The sequence below is a fragment of the Carassius carassius genome, chromosome 15, assembly GCF_963082965.1.
Source record: "Carassius carassius chromosome 15, fCarCar2.1, whole genome shotgun sequence".
Lineage (NCBI taxonomy): Eukaryota > Metazoa > Chordata > Actinopteri > Cypriniformes > Cyprinidae > Carassius > Carassius carassius.
The window spans coordinates 18,200,559-18,224,953 of NC_081769.1; the positions used below are offsets into that span (position 1 = coordinate 18,200,559).

General features: G+C 37.2%; 2 protein-coding genes and 1 long non-coding RNA gene across 3 annotated transcripts in view; all 3 read right to left on the reverse strand.

Moving 5' to 3' along the window:
- LOC132158345 (phospholipid-transporting ATPase ID-like) overlaps positions 1-7,755 on the reverse strand; it is a 76,783-nt gene extending 69,028 nt beyond the window's left edge. The window contains exon 1 of the mRNA XM_059567721.1: positions 7,577-7,755. The gene's annotated coding sequence lies outside the window, so the exon portion shown is untranslated. The remainder of the gene's footprint in view (positions 1-7,576) is intronic.
- Positions 7,756-15,929: 8,174 nt separating this feature from the next.
- Positions 15,930-18,187, reverse strand: LOC132157751 (uncharacterized). Its single transcript, XR_009437612.1, has 3 exons — positions 18,026-18,187; positions 16,612-16,777; positions 15,930-16,040 (listed from the first exon to the last, which is right to left on the reverse strand). It is a non-coding gene; the product is annotated as an uncharacterized LOC132157751 (long non-coding RNA).
- A 2,639-nt stretch (positions 18,188-20,826) lies between these two features.
- Positions 20,827-24,378, reverse strand: aqp10a (aquaporin 10a). Its single transcript, XM_059567725.1, has 6 exons — positions 24,009-24,378; positions 22,779-22,905; positions 22,498-22,635; positions 22,246-22,364; positions 21,534-21,751; positions 20,827-21,267 (listed from the first exon to the last, which is right to left on the reverse strand). The coding sequence occupies exons 1-6, from the start codon at positions 24,102-24,104 to the stop codon at positions 21,063-21,065; spliced, it is 903 nt and encodes a 300-aa protein (XP_059423708.1). The 5' UTR covers positions 24,105-24,378; the 3' UTR covers positions 20,827-21,062.
- Between the last annotated feature and the right edge of the window lie 17 nt (positions 24,379-24,395).

Below are 24,395 nucleotides of genomic sequence, written 5' to 3' on the forward strand. Positions count from 1 at the left end.
TCTTGGTTATCCCTGACACACCTGACGCCATTCCTGATCTCTGCCTGTCTGACCATTCTGTTTAATAAATGCTGCTATTGGATCCGAACGTCTCTGACTCTCTCTTCGTAATACACACAGCCTGTCACACAATGCAAACCAGAAAGAGCTTTTGCATTTGAATCAAGACAAGAGATAACGGCACTCTTAGTTATTTATTTGCGGTCACGTAAGACTGAACTAGTAAGCTTTTGAGATTTATGTTCTATAATTTATGATCAGCATATGTGGACTAAAAATAGGATCACCAAATAGGACTGAATTGTTTGAAACCGTTTGCAAAGATTAACACGAGCACAGCAGCTTGTGTGTTGTACTTACTTTTCTACATGGACTCGTAGGGCTGTGCAGCCTGCACACTGTGACTCTGTGTTGTTTCAAGCTCATTTTAACTGACAGAGAGACACGTTTTAAAACATTTTTGTTTATTGTTAAATGCCAAACAGCAACAAGAACATGCGTTTTCCAATACATTTTTTTTAAAGAAATCAAAGAGTTCTAATATGTATTACACATGTATTTGCGCACGACTTTGGACAGCAGCGGAAATCTAGACTGATTATCGCACCACCACTGGCACACCAGGACAGTGGATTCGCGTTGGAGTCGATGCACTCCTCATGCAGAAAGCGTGTGAGCTCGTTATCTGCTCACGCTCTCTTGGGTATGGGCACTGACGGGGAGGTTGTCCGTGACTTCAGCAGGTATGCCTGTTACTTTCATGCCTGTATTTTACAGATTTTGCAAAGGCTTCAGCTACTCCTAACTGTCGGCCGGTACTGGTCTCAGCTGTTCTTTTCGATTGTTGCTCCGCGACCTGATGCTTGAGGGGGCAGCTGCGCTGGATGACAGGGGACCCTCTAAAACGCTTACCGTGAAAAACGCTTAACATGGCTTAATGTACTAAGACAGTGATATTAACAGACCAAACTCACTAAAAATCATACTTATAAAGTATACAGTCATGGCCAAAAGTTTTGAGAATTACATAAATATTGGAAAAGTTGCTGCTTAAGTTTTTATAATAGCAATTTGCATATACTCCAGAATGTTATGAAGAGTGATCAGATGAATTGCATAGTCCTTCTTTGCCATGAAAATTAACTTAATCCCCAAAAAAACCTTTCCACTGCATTTCATTGCTGTCATTAAAGGACCTGCTGAGATCATTTCTGTAATCGTCTTGTTAACTCAGGTGAGAATGTTGACGAGCACAAGGCTGGAGATCATTATGTCAGGCTGAATGTGTTAGAATGGCAGACTTGACATGTTAAAAGGAGGGTGATGCTTGAAATCATATGAAATCATAAAAATGGCTTCACAGGCAAGGATATTGTGGCTACTAAGGTTGCACCTAAATCAACAATTCATAGGATCATCAAGAACTTCAAGGAAAGAGGTTCAATTCTTGTAAAGAAGGCTTCAGGGCGTCCAAGAAAGTCCAGCAAGTGCCAGGATAGTCTCCTAAAGAGGATTCAGCTGCGGGATCGGAGTGCCACCAGTGCAGAGCTTGCTCAGGAATGGCAGCAGGCAGGTGTGAGCGCATCTGCACGCACAGTGAGGCGAAGACTTTTGGAAGATTGCCTGGTGTCAAGAAGGGCAGCAAAGAAGCCACTTCTCTCCAAAAAAAACATCAGGGACAGATTGATCTTCTGCAGAAAGTATAGTGAATGGACTGCTGAGGACTGGGGCAAAGTCATATTCTCCGATGAAGCCCCTTTCCGATTGTTTGGGGCATTTGGAAAAAGGCTTGTCCGGAGAAGAAAAGGTGAGCGCTACCATCAGTCCTGTTTCATGCCAACAGTGAAGCATCCTGACACCATTCATGTGTGGGGTTGCTTCTCATCCAAGGGAGTGGGCTCACTCACAATTCTGCCCAAAAACACAGCCATGAATAAAGAATGGTACCAAAACACCCTCCAACAGCAACTTCTTCCAACAATCCAACAACAGTTTGGTGAAGAACAATGTATTTTCCAGCACGATGGAGCACCATGCCATAAGGCAAAAGTGATAACTAAGTGCCTTCGGAACAGAATGTTGAAATTTTGGGTCCATGGCCTGGAAACTCCCTAGATCTTAATGAACTTGTGGTCAATCCTCAAGAGGCGGGTGGACAAACAAAAACCCACTAATTCTGACAAACTCCAAGAAGTGATTATGAAAGAATGGGTTGCTATCAGTCAGGATTTGGCCCAGAAGTTGATTGAGAGCATGCCCAGTTGAATTGCAGAGGTCCTGAAAAAGAAGGGCCAACACTGCAAATACTGGCTCTTTGCATAAATGTCATGTAATTGTCGATAAAAGCCTTTGAAACGTATGAAATGCTTGTAATTATATTTCAGTACATCACAGAAACAACTGAAACAAAGATCTAAAAGCAGTTTAGCAGCAAACTTTTTGAAAACTAATATTTATGTAATTCTCAAAACTTTTGGCCACGACTGTACTATCTGTAAAAAAATCAGATGAGCCCTGAATATGAATGCAACTCGTTTAATAACACGTTAAGCCTTATGATGGTTTTCTATGGGAGGAAAAGGCTTAACGTGTTATTAAACGCGTTGAATTCATATTCATGGTTCATCTGATTTTTTTGTAGATAGTACACTTTATTAATATGATGTTTAGTGAGTTTGGTCTCTTAAAGGCAGGGTAGGTAATACATGTATAAACAACTTTCTTCCAAATTTGTTTAAACTTTCTATATATATCAATGCATAATTAAAATGTAAGTACTCTGATAAAAAGAGTATAAAAATCGAGTGACTCTAAACCGTTTAATCTGTATTAAACACAGCTCATTATTTCCATTTCGGGACGAAACATAGGATTAGCTTAGGCGACTGTCACTCTCTCGCAACCATGGCAACCACCCTTTTGCCACACATGACCTGCCCACTTGCGCGTGCACGTTTGATTTGAGGAAACAGCACGTTTGATTCAACAGGCACGGATCCTAGGAATACCAAAACAATGGCAGAGAAACAGCAAGCAAAATTCACAGTACCAGCCTATGCAGTTAGTGAAGGCAAACCAGGCAAAAAAAGGAAGACAGTAACAGTACAAGAAAAGGCAATGAACAAAAAGTCTTTGGATAAACAAAGAAATAAAACGCGAGTTAAAATCGGCGTGGCTTTCCAGCGATGGCGAGAACTGAGGGAACTCAAGGGGCTGAAAAGTGATTCCTTGATGGCTTTATTTCTGCTGGACAGGTAAATCTTTCTTTTTGTATTTTGATCATACATATTTTTTTCATGAAGCATGTGTCATTAGCACACGTAGCTGCGTAATATAGCTAACATAACATTACTTAGCGAGCCATAGTAGAGGCTTTGGAAGGAGCCCAGAAGGGAGGGGGTGGAGTGAATGGAAATAATGAGCTGTCGTTAAAACAGTCGTGAGAGGTCTACAGGCACTCGATTTTTATACTTTCTTTTTCAGAGTACTTACATTTTAATTATGTATTGATATATAAATAAAGTTTAAAAAGTTTTTTATACATTTTTTTTACCTACCCTGCCTTTAATATCACTGTATTAGTACATTAAACCACGTTAAGCGTTTTTCACGTTAAGCGTTTTAGAATGTCCCGATGACCTCAAATTAGATGTATTGCTGCGTCACAGGCTCATCTAAATTCGCTGGCTCACCCTTTTCATTGGGTTGAAAGCCGAAATGTTCCCAAACTGGCGACGTGACCTTAGGTTTTGGGACGAGATCGAGCGTCTCCCATCGTTTCAGCCGGCCTATTCAAAACAAACGAAGCACCATAAAGCTACAACAGCTCGCGAGAAAATTACAGTCGGAACCATATTGTATCATTCATTTATTTAACATTGAATGCACAGTGACAAATTGAAAAAACAAGAAGGCCACAGCCTCATAAAAAAAAAAAAAAAACTGAACACTGCGGTTGCCGCAGTTTCTGCGGTTGCTATCTTTCCTCTGCGGTTTGCTTGTCAATAGCGCGGTATTACAATATTGCGGTTATTGCTACAACCCTATGTGCATAAGCACTCTTTGCCACTCTATATTGTCGCCTTTAGTATTATAATACTTTTCCACACAATTAAAGATTATTAATAATAGGGGTGTAACGGTTCGTGTATTCGTACCGGACCGTTTCGGTACAGGGCTTTCAGTATGGTGCACGTGTGTACCGAATGACCGAATGCAATATTTTGTGCGGAACATAGGTACATTTTCGTGTTTCCACACGAACATATTAAGTGGCGGAAGTCTCCGCGTTCAGCGCAAATCCTGCCCTGCAGCTGATTCTAAAGTTTTCAAAAGGCATCACGCGAGTGTGAACATCAATACAACTAGGAAAAAAACGACCGTAATTCAAACGCAGCTCCCGTCGGCATTTAAACAGACCTTTGCTCTTAATTACGATCGGGCCAACGCTATAACGAAATCTGAGCAGGTCTAAAAACTGAAACTGTTGTTGCTGCACTTTACACTTTGGAAAAGTTATATATATTTTTTAAATATGAGCAGGCCAACAAGCTGGGATTGGTAATGCTGCACTTTAATCATAGTTATTTATTTATATATTTTCATTATATTTTATTATGTGATATTGGTTTGAGACACGTGTATTCGTACCGGACCGTTTCGGTACAGGACTTTCGGTACGGTGCACGTGTGTACCGAATGACCGAATGCAATATTTTGTTTGCGGAACATATACATTTTCGTGTTTCCAAACGAACATATTAAGTGGCGGAAGTCTTCGCGTTCAGCGCAAATCCAGCCCTGCAGCTGATTCTAAGGCCGGTGACACACTGGCTGCGTGGCGTGAGCGTGGCGTTTCTGCTGTTTGTCAGTTGCGTGACACCTGCTTCGCGTTCTCTGTGTCTTTACACACCAGAATCATGCCTGACTCGGCGCTGGCTCGCTGCTGCTACTGTAGGTGACATAGAGGGAAACCGCCGAGGCGCCGACAGACCAGGATCTTGTCTTCACGACAACCATATCTATACTTCATGTTGAGCATAAATATAAAGCCTACTGATAAAGGACACCATCAACAGTATTGATGGCAAAATAGACTATGTTTGACAGGTGCAATATGCCAGTGTGTCACCGGCCTAAGGTTTTCAAAAGGCATCATGAGAGTGTGAACATCACTACAACTAGGAAAAAAACGATTGTAATTCAAACGCAGTTCACGTCGGCATTTAAACAGACCTTTGCTCTTAATTCCGATCGGTCCAACGCAATAACGAAATCTGAGCAGGTCTCAAAACTGAAACTGTTCATGCTGCACTTTACACTTTGGAAAAGTTATATATATTTTTTAAATATGAGCAGGCCTACAAGCTGGGATTGGTAATGCTGCACTGTAATCATAGTTATTTATAAATATTTTTCATTATATTTTATCATATGACATTGGTTTGAGACTGAGAGTATTTTATTTAGTGGAGAACTTTGCAGCAGTATTTTATTTCTTATTCTTTTTTTAATTTATATATATTTTATTAAAAAGTATTTAAAAAAAATACAAATTGTAAACAAATTGTTAAAAAAAGTTTATAGTAATAAACAACCTGCAGTTTAATGTTTGCATTTCTTTCCCTTACTGTATCGAAAATTAACCGAACTGTGACTTTAAAACCAAGGTACGTACCGAACCGTGATTTTTGCGTACCGTTACACCCCTAATATATATATATATATATATATATATATATATAATTATTATTATTATAATATTTTATTAAAAAGTGTTTAAAAAAAGTGTAAACAAATTGTTAAAAAAAGTTTATAGTAATAAACAACCTGCAGTTTAATGTTTGCATTTCTTACCCTTACTGTACCGAAAATGAACCGAACCGTGACTTTAAAACCGAGGTTCGTACTGAATTGTGATTTTTGCGTACCGTTACACCCCTAATTAATAATCTTTCTTGTTTTGTCCTATCTATGATATGTTTCTGCCTTTATTGCTGTGCTATACATTTAAAAGAAATGTCTTTTATATTTCTATATAAATGTATATAATTGTTTTTACATGAATGTATTGTACAACAATACGTACAAAGAGCAATGTGCACATTTTATCAGATTTTAGACTTATTCACTTTTATTTGTAAATAAAATATTTCAATAGGTTTGATCAAATTATTGTACACCCGTGATTTTTCTAGAATCTAGAGTATCTTTTGCTGCTGAATTATCCACTAACCTAGTTTATAATAGTATATTTGTCATAGATTATGATTATATATTTTTTCATTTGTTATTTTAAATTAAAATGAAGTTGTCTGTATGTAGTAGATTGTGTTTAACACACAAAAGAGTGATGATCAGTTCAACACAGAGAAGTATAGAAATTCTATATTGATTCAAAAAGAAAACTGCACTGGTATCGGATTGGATCAGTATCGGCAGATACTCAGAATTTTTGGTATTGGCTTGGATCGGTTCTGAAAATATGTTATCATTGCATCCCTAATTTCTTTATCCATCTTTTACACTCGCAGTCTTAAAAGGTCAAATAGGAAATCACCATCAAACCAGAACCATAATAATGATACTGACTGACTATTCAGAAAATTATGAGTCTGCTCTCTCACTTGTACACACACATACACACAGATATGGCCTTTAAAATGCATAATAATAGTAATAATTCTTACAGAGTATATATAAATTGGTCATGCCTCTGCATGGTGTTAACATGCTTTCTTTCTCTAGGGAATTATTACATTGTTGGCTCTTTAAGCAGAACAAAGTACATTTCTTGGCTGTCAGTCAGAATTTTACTCTCAAAGGAATTTCAAGAACTAGCTTAAATCCCTGGATCAATTAAGATTACAACTGACACGAAAATACCTAACCCAAATTCTGAACCCACAACTCTAACCACAAAACATTGCTATAGTCTGATATTCTTTTTAATATAACTAACAGTAATAATTAGGGTTTTAATTAAGGGTTTTTAACCAGGGGTCTCTGAAGGTACACCAGTGAGGCCTCTGGACACGATATAGAACACAGAATTAACATTTTCATGGCATGTTTTACTCTTACCTATTTTGTACCTTTTCAGTTATAAACGTTTAAGCATATATATATATATATATATATATATATATATATATAAACATTTGGAGTCTTGAGACATGCGCAGCTCAAAAATATTTCAGAGCTGAGATGCGACTATACAAAACCGATCTTCGACATTCACAAATTACTTAGAAATTATTTTAACTTGGTGTAAGTTATTTAATAGGCCTGTGACAATAAACAGTATTTTGCATTCGGTGGCCATATTGTTCATATAGACTACTGCTGCGTGCTTATTGGGACAGATTCGAAATAAATAGAACAATAAAACAGTTTAAGCAGGTTGGTAATGCGCAGGACGCCGCTGTGGTGGAGGTTCACTAATCTATTTCAACAGTTTTGAAAAGTGAAAAAGTGATATTTAAGTAAGCCTGTTTTGTAATGGTCACGCTGTTAGCACGTAGAGCCTTGAACTAAAGGTAAAGCTTTTATTGTGAGCGGATGGATATAAGACCACTGTTACCTTTGTCAGCTCCTCCTGTAGGTTAAGCAATGTTGATTTCCGGCATCTCTGTTATCGTTTTCCTTTTCTACATGTATTCCGTCGGGTTTAATGCAACATAAATTATGTATCGGATGCACGCGATCCTTGACGCTCAAAACATCCTTGAAAGGTGAAAGTGTATCGGACTCGATAGGCCAGCAGCTGCTCATAGTAATAGGATGAGGGAGGCGGGTGGAGGGGCGGTGTTTGTATCTGCATCTGCTGTTTTCCACTTTCAGCCCTGCACTGCTCAAGAGTAATGTTTTAAATGTTAGATAAAAGGCGAAAAAATAAATCAGAATTTGATCTGCTTGTTCCAGTATGTTTAAAGAAAGATTATGCATGTATCCATATTCATTTTATTTACTGTGTGTTTTAAAGAATGTTTAACATACAATTTTAAATGAATGCAGCAGATACCTGCTGCAACTTTGTTCACAGAGTGGCATGGGGGCAGTACTGACATTCACCATGTGCTCGTTGTTTTGGTTTGTTGAGTGCGCCCTCTGCTGGACACACAGATTATTCTGTTAATTTTAGTGCAGGGTGGCTGAACAGTAAGACATAATAAAAAACGATTGGCGATGAAAAAGTGACGTGACATACAGCCAAGTATGGTGACCCATACTCAGAATTCGTGCTCTGCATTTAATTTTAACCCATCCAAAGTGCACACACAAACAAACACACACACACAGTGAACACACACTAGGAGCAGTGGGCATCATTTATGTTGCGGCGCCCGGGGAGCAGTTGGGGGTTCGGTGCCTTGCTCAAGGGCACCTCAGTTGTGTTATTGCCGGACTAAAATTAATTGTGTATTTATTATTTTAAGAACTAGACAACAGTATCCTTTCTGTGTTTCCTGTGTCTGCTGCCGTCTTTCTGAAAAAGTGATCACAACATGTGCGCATGCGCCATACAATTGCCGCCTTTTAGGAAGATTAGCTGATTAGAAAGCAATTCAGACACCTTCGTCGATGTGGAAAGTAAATTTTGCAAGTAAGTTAGCCTATATTTAAAAGTTGTTGTTAAACTAAAGTTTGGGAATGATGATCTGAACATAAAGACCGGGACATATTTTTTTAATGGCTGTTGTGGATATTGACCCACACATCTGGGATGATAGCACATGTCTGCAACAGCATGTGTACAAACGTCTGACAGACGTCTTTCAGATGTCCGTTTTACATACATTCTAAATTAGAGCTGTAATCGGGCCTTGTCTCGGCCCGAACCTGACAAGTACATTTTGATTGACAGCTTTTTAAAAGCCCGAACCCGTTTACAGCCCGACATTATTCAAATGTGAGCGCACACACACGCTCTTTTTCCTTGTGTCAAGAATGAGCAGTGTTGCCAGATTGGAAATATCCAAGTATCGTACCAGAAGTTCAAAACTATCGTATTTGGAAGAAAATTATCGTACACGAGTCAAAAGAGTTATTTATCTATTCTAAACCAACAACATTTTGACACGACCTGCAAATTACCACAATAGATAAGGCGTATTGTTGGACGGAAGCAGTGAGACAAAATACTATCCCATTATTTTCAGTGACTGTCTGCGTCGCAGTGCATATTAAATCATATTAAAATTATTTTTAACACTTGCTTTGTCACGTCCAGTGAAGAAGGAATTTAGCTGTTTCTGCGTGGTGCAGTTAACTCCACATCTGAGCCGCTTGTCATCGGAATCCTGCGTGTTGCCAGATGTTGAAGAAGTTCTTGCTGTCTTGGACCGCAACTAGGCTTTAAAGCAGGGCACTCTCCTGCATTCTTAACACACCCTCAGGTGCACACGAACGCATTTAGAGTGTCTGTAATGAGCCAATTTCGTGTATGAGTAAAGAAGCCCTATAACTGCAACTACCATCATTTAAATTGTCATAAAATTCTGAAATTATCGTACATTACGGGATTTTTTTCATTATTGATCGTACATCGTACAGGGGTAAAAATTATCGTACAAATACGATAATTATCGTACGTCTGGCAACACTGAGAATGAGTAATTTATAACTTAATTTATTCATAACTAACGTAGACTACACCACTTGGAAGTTGGAATAAAGAAATAAAATAAGTCCTCTGTGACATCTTACAACCCGAATTGCGGAAAAGTTTTTTACTTTTTTTAAATTTTTGACGTTTTTTAAATTTTAATAAAATGAAAACTAAAGGAATTTCAAATCACATGAGCCAATATTTTATTCACAATAGAACATAGATAACGTAGCAAATGTTTAAACTGAGAAATTTTACACTTTTATCCACTTAATTAGCTCATTTAAAATTTAATGCCTGCTACAGGTCTCAAAAAAGTTGGCACGGGGGCAACAAATGGCTAAAAAAGCAAGCAGTTTTGAAAAGATTCAACTGGGAGAACATCTAGTGATTAATTAAGTTAATTGATATCAGGTCTGTAACATGATTAGCTATAAAAGCTTTGTCTTAGAGAAGCAGAGTCTCTCAAAAGTAAAGATGGGCAGAGGCTCTCCAATCTGTGAAAGACTGCGTAAAAAATTGTGGAAAACTTTAAAAACAATGTTCCTCAACGTCAAATTGCAAAGGCTTTGCAAATCTCATCATCTACAGTGCATAACATCATCAAAAGATTCAGAGAAACTGGAGAAATCTCTGTGCGTAAGGGACAAGGCCGGAGACCTTTATTGGATGCCCGTGGTCTTCGGGCTCTCAGACGACACTGCATCACTCATCGGCATGATTGTGTCAATGACATTACTAAATGGGCCCAGGAATACTTTCAGAAACCACTGTCGGTAAACACAATCCGCCGTGCCATCAGCAGATGCCAACTAAAGCTCTATCATGCAAAAAGGAAGCCATATGTGAACATGGTCCAGAAGCGCCGTCGTGTCCTGTGGGCCAAGGCTCATTTAAAATGGACTATTTCAAAGTGGAATAGTGTTTTATGGTCAGACGAGTCCAAATTTGACATTCTTGTTGGAAATCACGGACGCCGTGTCCTCCGGGCTAAAGAGGAGGGAGACCTTCCAGCATGTTATCAGCGTTCAGTTCAAAAGCCAGCATCTTTGATGGTATGGGGGTGCATAAGTGCATACGGTATGGGCAGCTTGCATGTTTTGGAAGGCTCTGTGAATGCTGAAAGGTATATAAAGGTTTTAGAGCAACATATGCTTCCCTCCAAACAACGTCTATTTCAGGGAAGGCCTTGTTTATTTCAGCAGGACAATGCAAAACCACATACTGCAGCTATAACAACAGCATGGCTTCGTCGTAGAAGAGTCCGGGTGCTAACCTGGCCTGCTTGCAGTCCAGATCTTTCACCTATAGAGAACATTTGGCGCATCATTAAACGAAAAATACGTCAAAGACGACCACGAACTCTTCAGCAGCTGGAAATCTATATAAGGCAAGAATGGGACCAAATTCCAACAGCAAAACTCCAGCAACTCATAGCCTCAATGCCCAGACGTCTTCAAACTGTTTTGAAAAGAAAAGGAGATGCTACACCCTGGTAAACATGCCCCGTCCCAACTATTTTGAGACCTGTAGCAGAAATCAAAATTGAAATGAGCTCATTTTGTGCATAAAATTGTAAACTTTCTCAGTTTAAACATTTGCTATGTTATCTATGTTCTATTGTGAATAAAATATTGGCTCATGTGATTTGAAAGTCTTTTAGTTTTCATTTTATTAAAATTTAAAAAACGTCCCAACTTTTCCGGAATTCGGGTTGTAACATCTCAGCACTCTAAATAGGCATATGCTCATTTAGCCAATAAATAGACCAATGCACCAATAAAAACGAGTTTTTTTAAACAAATTAAATTAAGATAAATTTTAAATTAAGATGGGTATTTGGCAATAACGAAATTAAGATTAAGGCTCTGCCAGGTTTGCTTACACTCTGTCCACATTATGCATTGCGACTCAATGAATATTTAGTTATCATTTGAAAAATCCTTTACTCACAGAGATTAGGCTAGGCCTACATAGAGCTGAAGATCTTTGCCCGAACCCGATGGGACCCGACGGGTTCGGTGGGGTTCGGGTTTAATTTATATAATCTCTAGCCGCCTTTCCACTGTCTCTGACGAACGACAAGCGACAGACCGGAAGTCATTCATTTCCAATGGAAAGTAATGCGGGAGCTGCGTGGAAATCTGATCACATGCATATGCGGAAATTTCGGATCCGATTTGAGCCTCGGATAGGTTCAAACATTTGAACTTCTGCGACTAGACCGTATGCGAACGCCCGACCGGATGTGATGTATTCTAATCAAAACTATCGGTGCGAGGTCAGAATTACCAATATTTTGTTAACATTAACATTATCCTTTAAACACCATTTCTGTAAAATGGTGGTTTATAATACTTATGGCAGAGATAATTATTTAATAATTATTTAACCATTATTTACGTTGATTAGCCCCATAAAATCTACTGTTTTTATTTTGGGGGTCACCTGATTTGTGATGATGCATTCATACATTAACTATGTTCATTAAAATGATTAATTTTACCATGGTGAATATGCCCAGGTAATGGTTGCTGCACGACCAGTTTGAAAGTTCTGCGCGACTGCCGCTAGAAGGAGAAAAGCGACAATCGTGTCCGGATGTCGTGTGCAGTGGAAAGGGGGCTTTACGCGGGCTCGAGTCGGTCTCGGGTTTGCGCTCCGGTTTGCGAGGTAAACGAGCGGTCATGTGATGTGTTTCGATTAGCGCGAGAAAGATGCGAAAATGGATGCTGAGTAGGTGTAACGGAGGCTTGCCTCTGGCCAGTGGCGGACTGGGACAGTAAATCAGTCCAGGAATTTGACTCCACCCCAGGCCACCTCTGTTGCTGCAGTCACCACCACCCAATTCATGTGTCCACCAGACTGCTAAACTCTTTGTCTTTCTCTCTCTCTCTCTCTCTCTCTCTCTCTATATATATATATTTTATCTATTGCAAGTCGCTTTAAATGAAAGCGTCCGTCTGCCAAATGATTATGTATATATTAGGGTGGAACAGTTCCGCTTTTTCACAGTTCGGTTTGTTTCACGGTTTTAGAGTCACGGTTTCGGTACCGTTGTATGTGCTATGTTTATGGAAAAACTATACTTTCAAAAAAAAGAGTATATATATTATTAAGAGTATTCTAACTACAAGCAACAGCACAAATAAATACAATAGAGTAAAGATACAAATAAAATAAACTGACTTTCAGGTTTTTTTTAGGTATAGTATTGCATTAGTTTTTAGGTACAGAAATTAAAGTAATCAAATGTAAAACAGCATTACATTTTGGACTATAAATTAAAGATTATTCTTTATTAAAGTAAAAAAAATACGCCTGCCTCTGTATATAACCAATTAGGCAGTGCTTCGCTGATGTTTGGTCATGTGGTTGTGTCATTTTTACTCTGCGATCGCCTGATTCTTAGATTCATAAGACCGTCAATTAATTCACAGTTGCATATACCAGCCTATTGCACGTCAGCCTGATCGACTGCACAGCGGCTGCACAGAAATGTCCCGGTGCTCCCGATGGCCAGTCCGCCCCTGCCTCTGGCGATTACGTTTTGGTTGCACCAGCAACTAAAGCAAAGTCTGAGGTGTGGAAAAGTTTTGACCATGTTTATAATGAGAATAATGAGTGAATAATGACACACCATCAGTGAGCGCAGGAACGTGCTGAAGCCACACTGTTAGACTTTTCAAGGGTTTTTTACAGTAACTTACTGGCAACACTGTTGCCATTAAGTTACTGTATTTGAGATTTACAGTTCAAGAATTTTAGTTTTACAGTAACTACATGTTACTGTAATCATGTTTTACAGTAACTACATGTTACTGTAATCATATAATACAGTACCATTACTGTAAAAAGACCTTGGTTAACAGTACATTAATCCTAATCAATCATTAATTGTTACTAAATTTAAATTACACTTTTATAATTTTTTAACATACACAAGTCCTGACATTTAGTCCAAAAAGACACAATTATTATGAAACATGAAATTCTGAAACTTGAAAAATGTAAATGTGTTTAAGTTCACTTTAAAACTTTCTCAATTCATATCTTATTTTCAGAAAATCAAATAAAATAGAGCATGAATTTACATGTATAAAAGCAATTAGAGTGCATTCAATGGCAAAAACACTGCAGAAAATAGTTTTTAAAACAAAGTATCTGGACTCTGCATATAGAACTGTATATTAACTAAGAACAAACACACTGAAAAACAGTCATTAAAGATACAATGCTGGGACAGTGCAACATTTTTTGTCCTTTGTCTGTATACTGGATTTAACATTTACATCCATTAACAAAGCAATAAATTAAAGAATTGACAAAATAACATATTATTGAATGTGCATTAAAGTATTAAATTCATAGGAAATTACATTAGAAATACGTCACTAAAGAATACTATAAATTTGGTGTAAAATACTCATATACCATATTTTCCGGACTATAAGCCGCACTTTTTTTCATAGTTTGGCTGGTCCTGCGACTTATAGTCAGGTGCGACTTATTTATCAAAATTAATTTGACATGAACTGATAGAAATGAACTAAGAGAAAACATTACCGTCTACAGCCGCGAGAGGGCGCTCTATGCTGCTCAGTGCTCCTATAGTCTATCACTGAGCAGCATATAGCGCCCTCTCGCGGCTGTAGACGGTAATGTTTTCTCTGGGTTCTTGGTTCTAAATAAATGCGATTTATAGTCCAGTGCGACTTATATATGTTTTTTTCCTCATCATGATGTATTTTTGGACTGATGCGACTTATACTCAGGTGCGACTTATAGTCCGAAAAATACGGTACATGACTAAAACCTAAATGTCTAAAGCCAATATATTCTGAAAGTAGACAAGTACTTAGAGCCCTGCACGGGCCTCAAATCTAGGCCCGAGCCCGGCCCTGGCCCGAGACGCTCAGGCCCTAGCCCGACCCGTGTCCGACAGCTCATCAGAATTATCAGCCCGAGTCCGACACGAGCCCGTGTTTTTATTTATTTATTTATTTTATTACACAGCAGAAGCCTGCCCTATTTGCAACAATTAAAAAAGGGGTCAGTTTTGTGTTATGTTTCTTTTCATTTCTTTATCAAGTTAATTTAGAAAAATGTTTGGAGCATTTTTTTTTAAATGAAGATTTACGTTAATCAGCCGAGCTGACAGCGAGTGGCCTAAAACATATTTAATCAATTAAGCCTCTCAAATTAACGCTAATACTTTACTTGGCTACAATAAAATCCATAGATATAAAACACTTCAAGCATATCACACACAGTTGGTTTAATATATGTTTATTTATTAAACCACAGTGAGTAAAATAAAAAAAAATTTGAAATCCTGAGGCAGGCTCGCAACAGCGCTCGCAAACGAAATGAGAAATAGCCTACAATCTAAACAAATTAAATTAATTAAAAACAAACTTGCAGGTTATCTCAAAAATGCACCACAGAACATGTCCATTCTTTTTTCCATTAGTTTCCAACAGTTAAGCGAAAATAAAGTCCAGTCAAATGAAAAGTTAGAACAGTCTCTTACAGAGCATCGTGGAGAAAAAGAATAGCATCCAGAGTGGAAGGTTTTAACCCAGTCCTCCTCTCTTCCATCACTCTTCCCGCTGCACTGAAGACACGTTCGCTGCTGCTGCTGGCGGGACACTAAACACAGAGCGAGCCAGTCTTGACAGTTGCGGTAGCAGGGTCTCGTGCTGTTTCCACCATGGCAGCACATCTCGTCCATCACCTTCCATGTTGTGATTGAGGTGAATGTATTGCTGTACTTCATCGTCGTCATCCTCGTCCTGCTCCAAAATGTTTTCAAACTCGGCCAGCGATCTCTTCTTTCCTGCGTGGCCCACAACAACAGGTGCAGACACAGAAATGCTCGCCGCTGCATGAATCATCATTTTATAATTATTAGTTGGCCAACTAGGCTATGATTAATACATTAATTTAGAGGCCTATAATAGCTACTACTACAATAAGTGGATATAAGAGAAGTATAATCGTGGGTCGCGCTGACGGAAAAGCGTGCGTGCGTGAGACTGTCATGTCAGTATGTCAGTATAATTATAACGGGTTGAATTATCAGATTATGAATGTTATGAGGTTATGAAATGTCTATGTTTGTTTTTCTATCGTCGACGTCAACTTCTCATTTTTTTTTTTTATTAATGTCTAAAAATATAAATAGAAGGATAACCCAAAAAAGGCCCGAGGCCCGGCCCGCATGTGAGCTATAACGTGAAAATTGGCCCGAAACCCGGCCCTAGGGGCATAAATAAGTCGGGGCCCGTCGGGCTCGGGCTGAAATGTAGGGCTTTACAAGTTCTCATGTTTCTCATCTTCTTTGGAAGTCAATAAACCTGGCACATTTGATGACTTGAAACAACCAGGAATATGCTCCATTATGGCAAGGAATCTGTCAGAAGTCCCTCTAGGTAAGAATGACAAAGTTAGTCATAAAATTAGCACATTTACACAGATAGACAGTTTTATTTATTAAAACATTTACACAGATAGAATTTAATTGAAAAATGAATCCGATTACATTTCATCATATGGTTAAACAGTATTTTATACACTTGGTTAACACTTTGAGGTACACCTAACAAAATGCTGTTTAATCCAGTCCTGCAATGCCTTCATGAAGATGTGAAATGAAATGTTTAGTTTTTGTTGAAACTGTTTTAGGGAGGTGGTGATTCAATGCAATGAATATTTTGAAGAATGTACTTTGTAGTGATGTTGAACCTGATTCCATATTACAGAGAGGTGTTTCTGTTATTTAGCTTAACAGAATAGATAATTAAATAGAAAACTGTCAGTACATAATAGAAGCAGCACAAACTACATCCTCCAAAATCATCATATTACTGAATCACCTCAATACAATTTAATCAAAAACAACATTGTAACCATTATTGCAGGATGAATTAAACTACATTAGTATCCTCAAATTGAAAAGTGTCTGTATACAGTACATGTCCTGTTAAGAAGCATCTCACCTAGTCCGAGTTTTTCCACTCAAACTCCATTAGGTGGCGAAGGAAGGATGACACTCTGTTGTTGATTACTGTTGTCTTCCTCTTCACAACTTCCCCTGTCTTCCGACTCACTCCAGTTTTGGTGGTGCATTTTGTTCCCTCCTCTGGGTTTATCCTCACGAAAAACCTTTAAGCAAGAAAAAAATAATGTAATAAAAAAAACCATCAAATTCTTAATTAATATAAATAAAATTATAAGGAAAATGAATTTTACTATACAATTGAAGTACAAAAGAATCTTAAAAACAGGCTTAAATATTTTTTGAGTCTGTTTGTTGTATTTCTTAAGCCAGGAGCAAAAAAAAGGCATTTTAGATTTCTTATCCATCAGTGCCTTTGCTTTAAATGTTTTTGGTAACACTTTAGAATAATGGTCCTTCATTAAACGGAGAGTTCACCCAAAAAAATTAATTCTGTCATCATTTATTTCATTTTGGGGCACCATTTACTTCCATCTTCTTTTTCCTACAATGGAAGTGAATTGTGCCTCAAAACTGTTTGGTTAAAAACATTATTCAAAATATATTATTTTGCATTCAGCGGAACAAATACATTTATACAGGTTTAGAACAACTTGAGGGCTAGTAAATGATGACTGAATTTTCATTTTTATTGAGTGAACTGCCTTTTCTAGGTAACTGCAGGAAGTAAAGCAGGACAAATGAGTAGTTCTACAGTGTCACTACAGCTACTACCAATAACTAACATGGAAAAAAGAATAACTAATCAGTACGTAATCTTAAATGTAGGACTGAGATATTTTTTATTAGGTAATCAATAATTACTGAATGTGACTGGCCTCATTAAATACTAATAATTATGACAATTTTATGAAATACCTTTTTACTAAATTAATTACTAATCACAGCATTAACCTTTGTCTGAGACAAAACCACTGGTCCATATTCAGTGTAAAAAAAAAAGAAAAGTGATAATGTCTCAGACACAGGTTAATGTTGTGATTAATAATTAATTTAGTAAAAAGGTATTTCATAATTGTTAGTATTTAATGAGGCCAATCTCATTCAGAAATTATTGATTACCTAATAAAAAATATCTCAGTCCTACTTTACTATTACTTACTGATTAGTAAATCTTCTTTCCATATTAGTTATTAATCCTGCATATTTACTTAAAATGACAGACCATTATTCTAAAGTGTTTTCATAAATTATATTTATCTGCCAAAACAATCCAAATTCTGAGTATGGGTCACCATACTTGGCTGAATGTCACGTCACTTTTTTTTTTTAGTTACAGCTACAAGAAAGTGAAAAACTATATAATTTTGTGATATAGTTAAACAGACAACTAAACATGTTAAACTTTAAATTAACAGAACAAACAATATGTGGAGAAATGAAGAGGTACTTACTGTTGTATGATTTCCAGTGTTGCACAGGCAGTCTCCTGGTATTCAATGTTGAAAACGTAGAAGAAGCTGAAGAAAACAGATAAGGCATCTGCAAATCCCAAGTGCTCATCCAAAACATAGGCCACCTTTCCCTCAATGCTTACCATCCACTTTCTGGAAGAGAGAAATGTGTTCCCTAAAAAAAAATTACAAATGTTTAAAAGGCAAACACTCAATGAAGTACACTAACATTTCTCAAAATCTTCTCTTACCAAGCATTATGAGTCTTGGTGTGGCTGGAAGGCTCATGTCTTCCTCGATGGATGCCTTTGTTGTAGCTGTCTTTAAAACTATTTTAAAAATACCAATTATTACTAACGTTACATGTTTAAAATGCATCCTAAAAAATAACATTTCATGTAATTCACAATAGACTAGGCCTAATTCATCTTACATGTAAAATTAACTGGTTTTTAATCGTAATTCAATACACTCAGTCTTTTTTTTTTTTTTTTTAGGTTAAGTTTACCTCAGTTTTTAGCCCCAATGCTGACAAGAAACCGTTAAAGTCTCCAGAACCGTGAGCTCTGGCCTCGAGCAAAACTTGCGACTGCACTCACTGCTAACGTTAGTTCCTAATCTAATTCGTAAAGCACCCAGTCGACCCAAATGTCAAAAATGACAAAAAATAGAAAAAACGACGAAGAAAAAAACTATGCTATTTCGCAACTGTGTTAGGCCAACGTCAATTTACTAACTCCGTTTTAATAAGCTGCTATTCTCAATTTTAAAAAATCATGATTTTAATCGGTAACTTCCCTGCTAACACACGACGTAACGGTTCCGTGTTGTTAGCGGGGTTAATTTAATAAATTCAACTCACAAAGTTTTTTTATTTTTTAGAAAACGTTAGGTTTACCAGACAACCGCGGGCACACAGTCACACGCTTATTTACCTTGCTTGTTTGTTGTTCTTCCTCTTCCTTACTCACGGGGATGAAAAAATCTTCGCAAGGTGTCTGTCCTTGGACACAGCTCTTATTATGTTCTCCGGAATCGTCAACTGATCACTCTCCTCGGGCAAAACGTTCAACCCTGCACTTGATGGTTCCTAATCTAAATCGTAAAGCAAATCCTGACGATCCAAATAGCGCCAAATAGGCCGTTGTGGTAAATACAGTATTATACTTTATTTTTTTTAAATACAGCAAATCACTGTATTTGGTGTTTAATGTCACAGAAAATTCCCATGATGCAAAGGGAATTACAGTTATGAACTGTAAAGAGAATTTACAGTATTATACTGGTTGATATTTGGTAAATTACTGTAGAAATTACAGAAAAGTCTAACAGTGCATCTACAGTGGATTCAATCATTTTCCTACAAAAACATGTAGGCCTAGCCTAATCTCTGTGAGTAAAGGTTTTTCAAATGATAACTAAATATTCATTGAGTCGCAAATGCATAATGTGGACAGAGTAGCCTATGTTGGCATTATTATTTTACTAAATGTCAGCTGCTAGTAAGCAAATTCGGTGGAGCCTTTATCTTAATTTCGTTATTGCCAAATACCCATCTTAATTTAAAATTTATCTTAATTTAATTTGTTTAAAAAAAACTCGTTTTTATTGGTGCATTGGTCTATTTATTGGCTAAATGAGCATATGCCTATTTAGAGTGCTGAGATGTTAAGATGTCACAGAGGACTTATTTTATTTCTTTATTCCAACTTCCAAGTGGTGTAGTCTACTTTAGTAATGAATAAATTATGTTAAAACATGTATAAATTACTCATTCTTGACACAAGGAAAAAGAGCGTGTGTGAGCGCACATTTGAATAATGTCGGGCTGTAAACGGATTCGGGCTTTTAAAAAGCTGTCAATCAAAATGTAATTGTCGGGCTCGGGCCGAAACCTGTTGGGGTTGGGTCCTGTCGGGCCTAACTTTTAAGGCCCAATTACAGCTCTACAATAGACCTATTGCAGATTAGCAAACACTCTAAAAAATGAGATGTTGTGAGTTAGTAGGCTAGTTTTCTAAATCTTTCAGTATGGTCACATGTAACCTGCAAATCTAATGCAGCTAATGCCTAAATAGTTTGTCCAGAATTAGCCAGTGAACCCAAACACTAAGGAAACGTCCTTATACACCTTCTCATAATGTTTTCGGATGAAATCAAACAGAACAACTCCCTGATCAGTAATATTACTGAAACCTCTTCATGACAGAAGATATAACTTAATTGTATTCCTGCGGTATGGTTGCAGTTATTATTGACATTATATTTAATAGTAAGATCTTTCATTTAACATGTAGTGAAATGATGGCTCACAACAGAGGATATTCCTTGAAATAGAAGTTGGCCTTCTCAGTATATATAATCAATATACCTTTTCCCCAAAGATTAGCTAAATGTTTGCTCAATAGTGGCTTCAAACAGGTTTTTAAAACTCTTTGTTTGTGAACCTGTTAATGTACACCACAAAAGTGCACACTATAAAAGTGCTGCAACATAAAAAAAAACCTTTACTTGAAAAATACACTAGAAAGAGCACTAAGCAACAAACAAATATGAGAGTGGTTGTATTAAATTTCTCCAAGATTACAATGAATAAATTGAGCTGAAATAAATTTTAGCATAGTGTGTGTGTGTGTGTGTGTGTGTGTGTGTGTGTGTGTGTGTGTGTGTGTGTGTGCATGTGCGTGTAGCTGCCACTGGTCTAGAATAAAAAACCGCTAATATACTATACATAGGCCTACTATACACAAATCTTTAAATTCACTTCTGTGAAACAAAAGACAATGTGAAGACAATGTGAATTTACTTTGTGTGGTTGAATGTAAGTCACAGTTTAATATTTCAGAAGGGATGAAAGTGAGTTGAAATAATAAATAACATTTGGTATATCAAGGCTTTTGCTCTTCTGTGAAAGATTTAAGAGTCCACCTTGAGTAAATTTCTTTTTAGCCTTTTACCATTTTTTTATTTACAGTATAAAACAAATAATGTATCTGGAAATAATATGGAGAAGAGAGATTCAGGGGTCCCCAGGTCTTTAAAGTGAAGACATTTTATGGAAAAACTCGTCCTTTTTGTTGTTGTGCTCAGTGACCTTTGTTTGTTCATTAAACTCCTCAGACTCAGATTCATCCTCAGGCTCAGGCAGATGCCACTGAATGAAGACCAGATAAATGATGGACCCCAACACGCCCCCCACCATAGGAGCCACTAATGGAATCCAGAAGAAGTAATCATAGCACCTGTGTGGATCAAAAGAAAAAAGAAAAAAATTAAAACTGACTGTTGAGAGAAGTGAAGCTCTGGTTACACACTTCAGTGAAAATACCAATGTGGCAACTAGTGCTGAGATCATTAATAGAACACCGGAGCTAAGCAAAGTGATATAACCAGTAATTAATTTTATTGGTGGAGATACAAGTTGAAAAGTGTGAGGCAAATGTGCAGAGATAATGAGGCTTTGTTAATCTGACATGAATAGATGTAGTAGACAGATTTGATTACGTACGTGAAGACTTCGATGCCCCAGCCTGCTGTGAAGGTGAAGAGTCGTGGACCAAGGTCACGGGCAGGGTTTATGGCAGCTCCACAGTTAGCCGACATTGACATGGAAATCCCTAGGACAACAGTTGCTACAATTGGAGGGAGCAGCGCTTCAGGAGCAGGAGCATTTCTCTTATCGTTCAGAGGTAGAATGCACAACATCAGCATGGCTGTGCCGACCACCTGCACACAGACATACAGGGGACAGATGACTGCCTTTTTTATTTCTAGCATGATCTGATCTCTATGTTAGATCATTGATTAATGTTTGAAAATCTTTTTAATATTGTATAATATTTTATTTGCTTTAGAGCAATTTCTATTAGATCAGATTAAGTTGTGGCCTAGTGGTTAGAGAGTTGGACTCGTAACCCAAAGGTTTCGGTGCCCTTGACCAAGGCACCAAACCCTAAACTGCTACCTGGGCACCACAGCAGAAATGGCTGCACACTGCTGTGGGTGTGTGTTCATGGTGTGTGTGTGTGTGTGTGTGTGTGTGTGTGCACACAGGATGGTATAAATGCAGAGCACTAATTCTGAGAATGGGTTACCATACTTGGCCCCATGTCACATTGCTTTGAGATTAGATTACACAATTTTATTATATCAGTATTATATCTACTGTGCTTGCATGAACTAAAGAGCACTTTTCTAATCTGCCATTGCCTTTTGCTGACCTGATCGAGGAAGTTGGTCTGCATTGACACCACATCAGTTGGGTAAGTGGCAAAGATACTGGCTGTTTCATTAGGACCAAATACAGTCAGAACTCCACCACTGAACTCCATAATCGCATCTGGTGGAGAGTTGAGAAGTCAATCATCTTTTCTTTTTTTTTCAAACACATACAACTGCCAAGTATAGAATTTGAAATGAATACCATCTTTTAAAAAGTATTTTTATTTTCCTTTTTTATTTTTTTATTTTACCATGGTAGATGAGATACACAAGTCCAGAGGCGAGGTAAGCCCCCAATATTTGAGCCAGAGAATAAGGTAGCAGCTTTATCCAGGCTAGGTCTCCCAAGACACAGAAACTAAGAGACACAGCTGGGTTTAGATGAGCTCCTAAGGGGGAAATAAAGGAGTACAAATATTAATAGAGAAGTCAGTGTTCTCGATCCAAATAAATAAAATAAAATAAAATATAAATATTACAAAGGATTTTAGCTTAAATGCCCCTAAAACAGCCCAAGCTGTTAGCAGTTTACCTGATACTGCCCTGCTGAGGTACATGGCAGACATGACGCCTACAGAGAAAGCCATGTTTACAGACAGAAACTGTCCCTTAGTTTCCCTGCTGGTTTTCACCTGAGCAGCTGCAGCACAACCAAACAGCTACAGGAGAAAAAAAAAATATTATTTAATAACATTATTTTTTTTAATATCTAGTTGTGTATAAAAGCATTTTACACTAATGTTTGGTGGCATGCGAAGCTTGATGCTTAGACTTTTTTAACCATTTTTATTGGTGGAGGACAAATACGCAAATTAACTGGACAGATTTAGTCATAAACATTATTTAAGTTAATTCAAGTTATTTAATAATAAATTATAGTTTTTTAAACTATTTGAATTAAAAATATCCCCATTACAGTCATGCTCTTGGTCTGCAATGAGTGCAGTTACCTGCAGCTGTATTGCAGCTGTGGTAATATTTAGAAATGTGGTAAAAATTATTATGTGATATTTCTATTGGAACTGGCCCTGATAGTACTTTAAATATTTACCCTGCACTGGATTATTTGTTATATTATGGATGGTGATATATCAGGTAAAAACCTTCTGCACCAACAAACACATTGTCAGCATTTATAACCAAAAGCACATGCTCACAGAACTCTAGGGTAACGGAACATTCGATTTGTCCATTGTAAAAGCTTATCTTATGGTGTAACACTTATGATAACATTGACATAAAACACTCTAAATTGCATGTTTTGCATCTTATGCATGGACATATCACTGATATTGCTGTTATATTTACCAGTAACCATTCATTTTTTAAGAGTATTATATAATAAATGTAATTAATAAATGAAATCTCTGAATAATAATTTCAGAGATTAAATAATATATTAATAATATCCCATGTTCAGAGAATCCAATAAATGTTGCAAAAGCAGCAGACAACCATCAAAATATATAAATAACTCGGTTTTGTGTAACTTTGATGTGTTTTTAAGGGATGCTTTATTAGTTAATGCGTTCGTTATCGTTAACTTACAATGAGCAATACTTATACTGCATTTATTAATATAGGTTCATGCTAATTGTTTACATATAATATCTTTTAATTATAAAATATTATTAGTTTACATAATTTGCCCAAGCATGAATTAGCATTGAAAAATAGAAAAATAGTATGTGAGAAAAAAAAAACTCTATAAATCAATAACTATACTCAAAGTTTGTTTAATAGTGAATATGCAAAAACTTACCAGAAGTACAAAGGTGCCTAAGAGCTCTCCCATAATCTGCCGCATCAGTTCGTTTTTCACCTTCATCCTCTTAATTATCTTTTTTACCCGACTCATTTTTAGGATTGTCTTTTAGGTTTTGTCCAAAACTTGCTGTCCCGCTCTTCAGAGATGATCTTCTGACCTTAGTCTGTGTCTATTAGCTCAGCTAACCTTTAAACCCTTTTTTAAATACACTTGCAGGGTAAAAACATACCACATTAAGCTGTCAACACCCACATCATAGCTTGTCTGATCCAGAGTACGACCCCTTAATAAATCATTAATAATCATGTAGGACAAAGAGAAAAGGAGGAGGGCAAGAGAAAGAATTGGTGATCTATGATCCGCTGCTGTAAAACACTTATC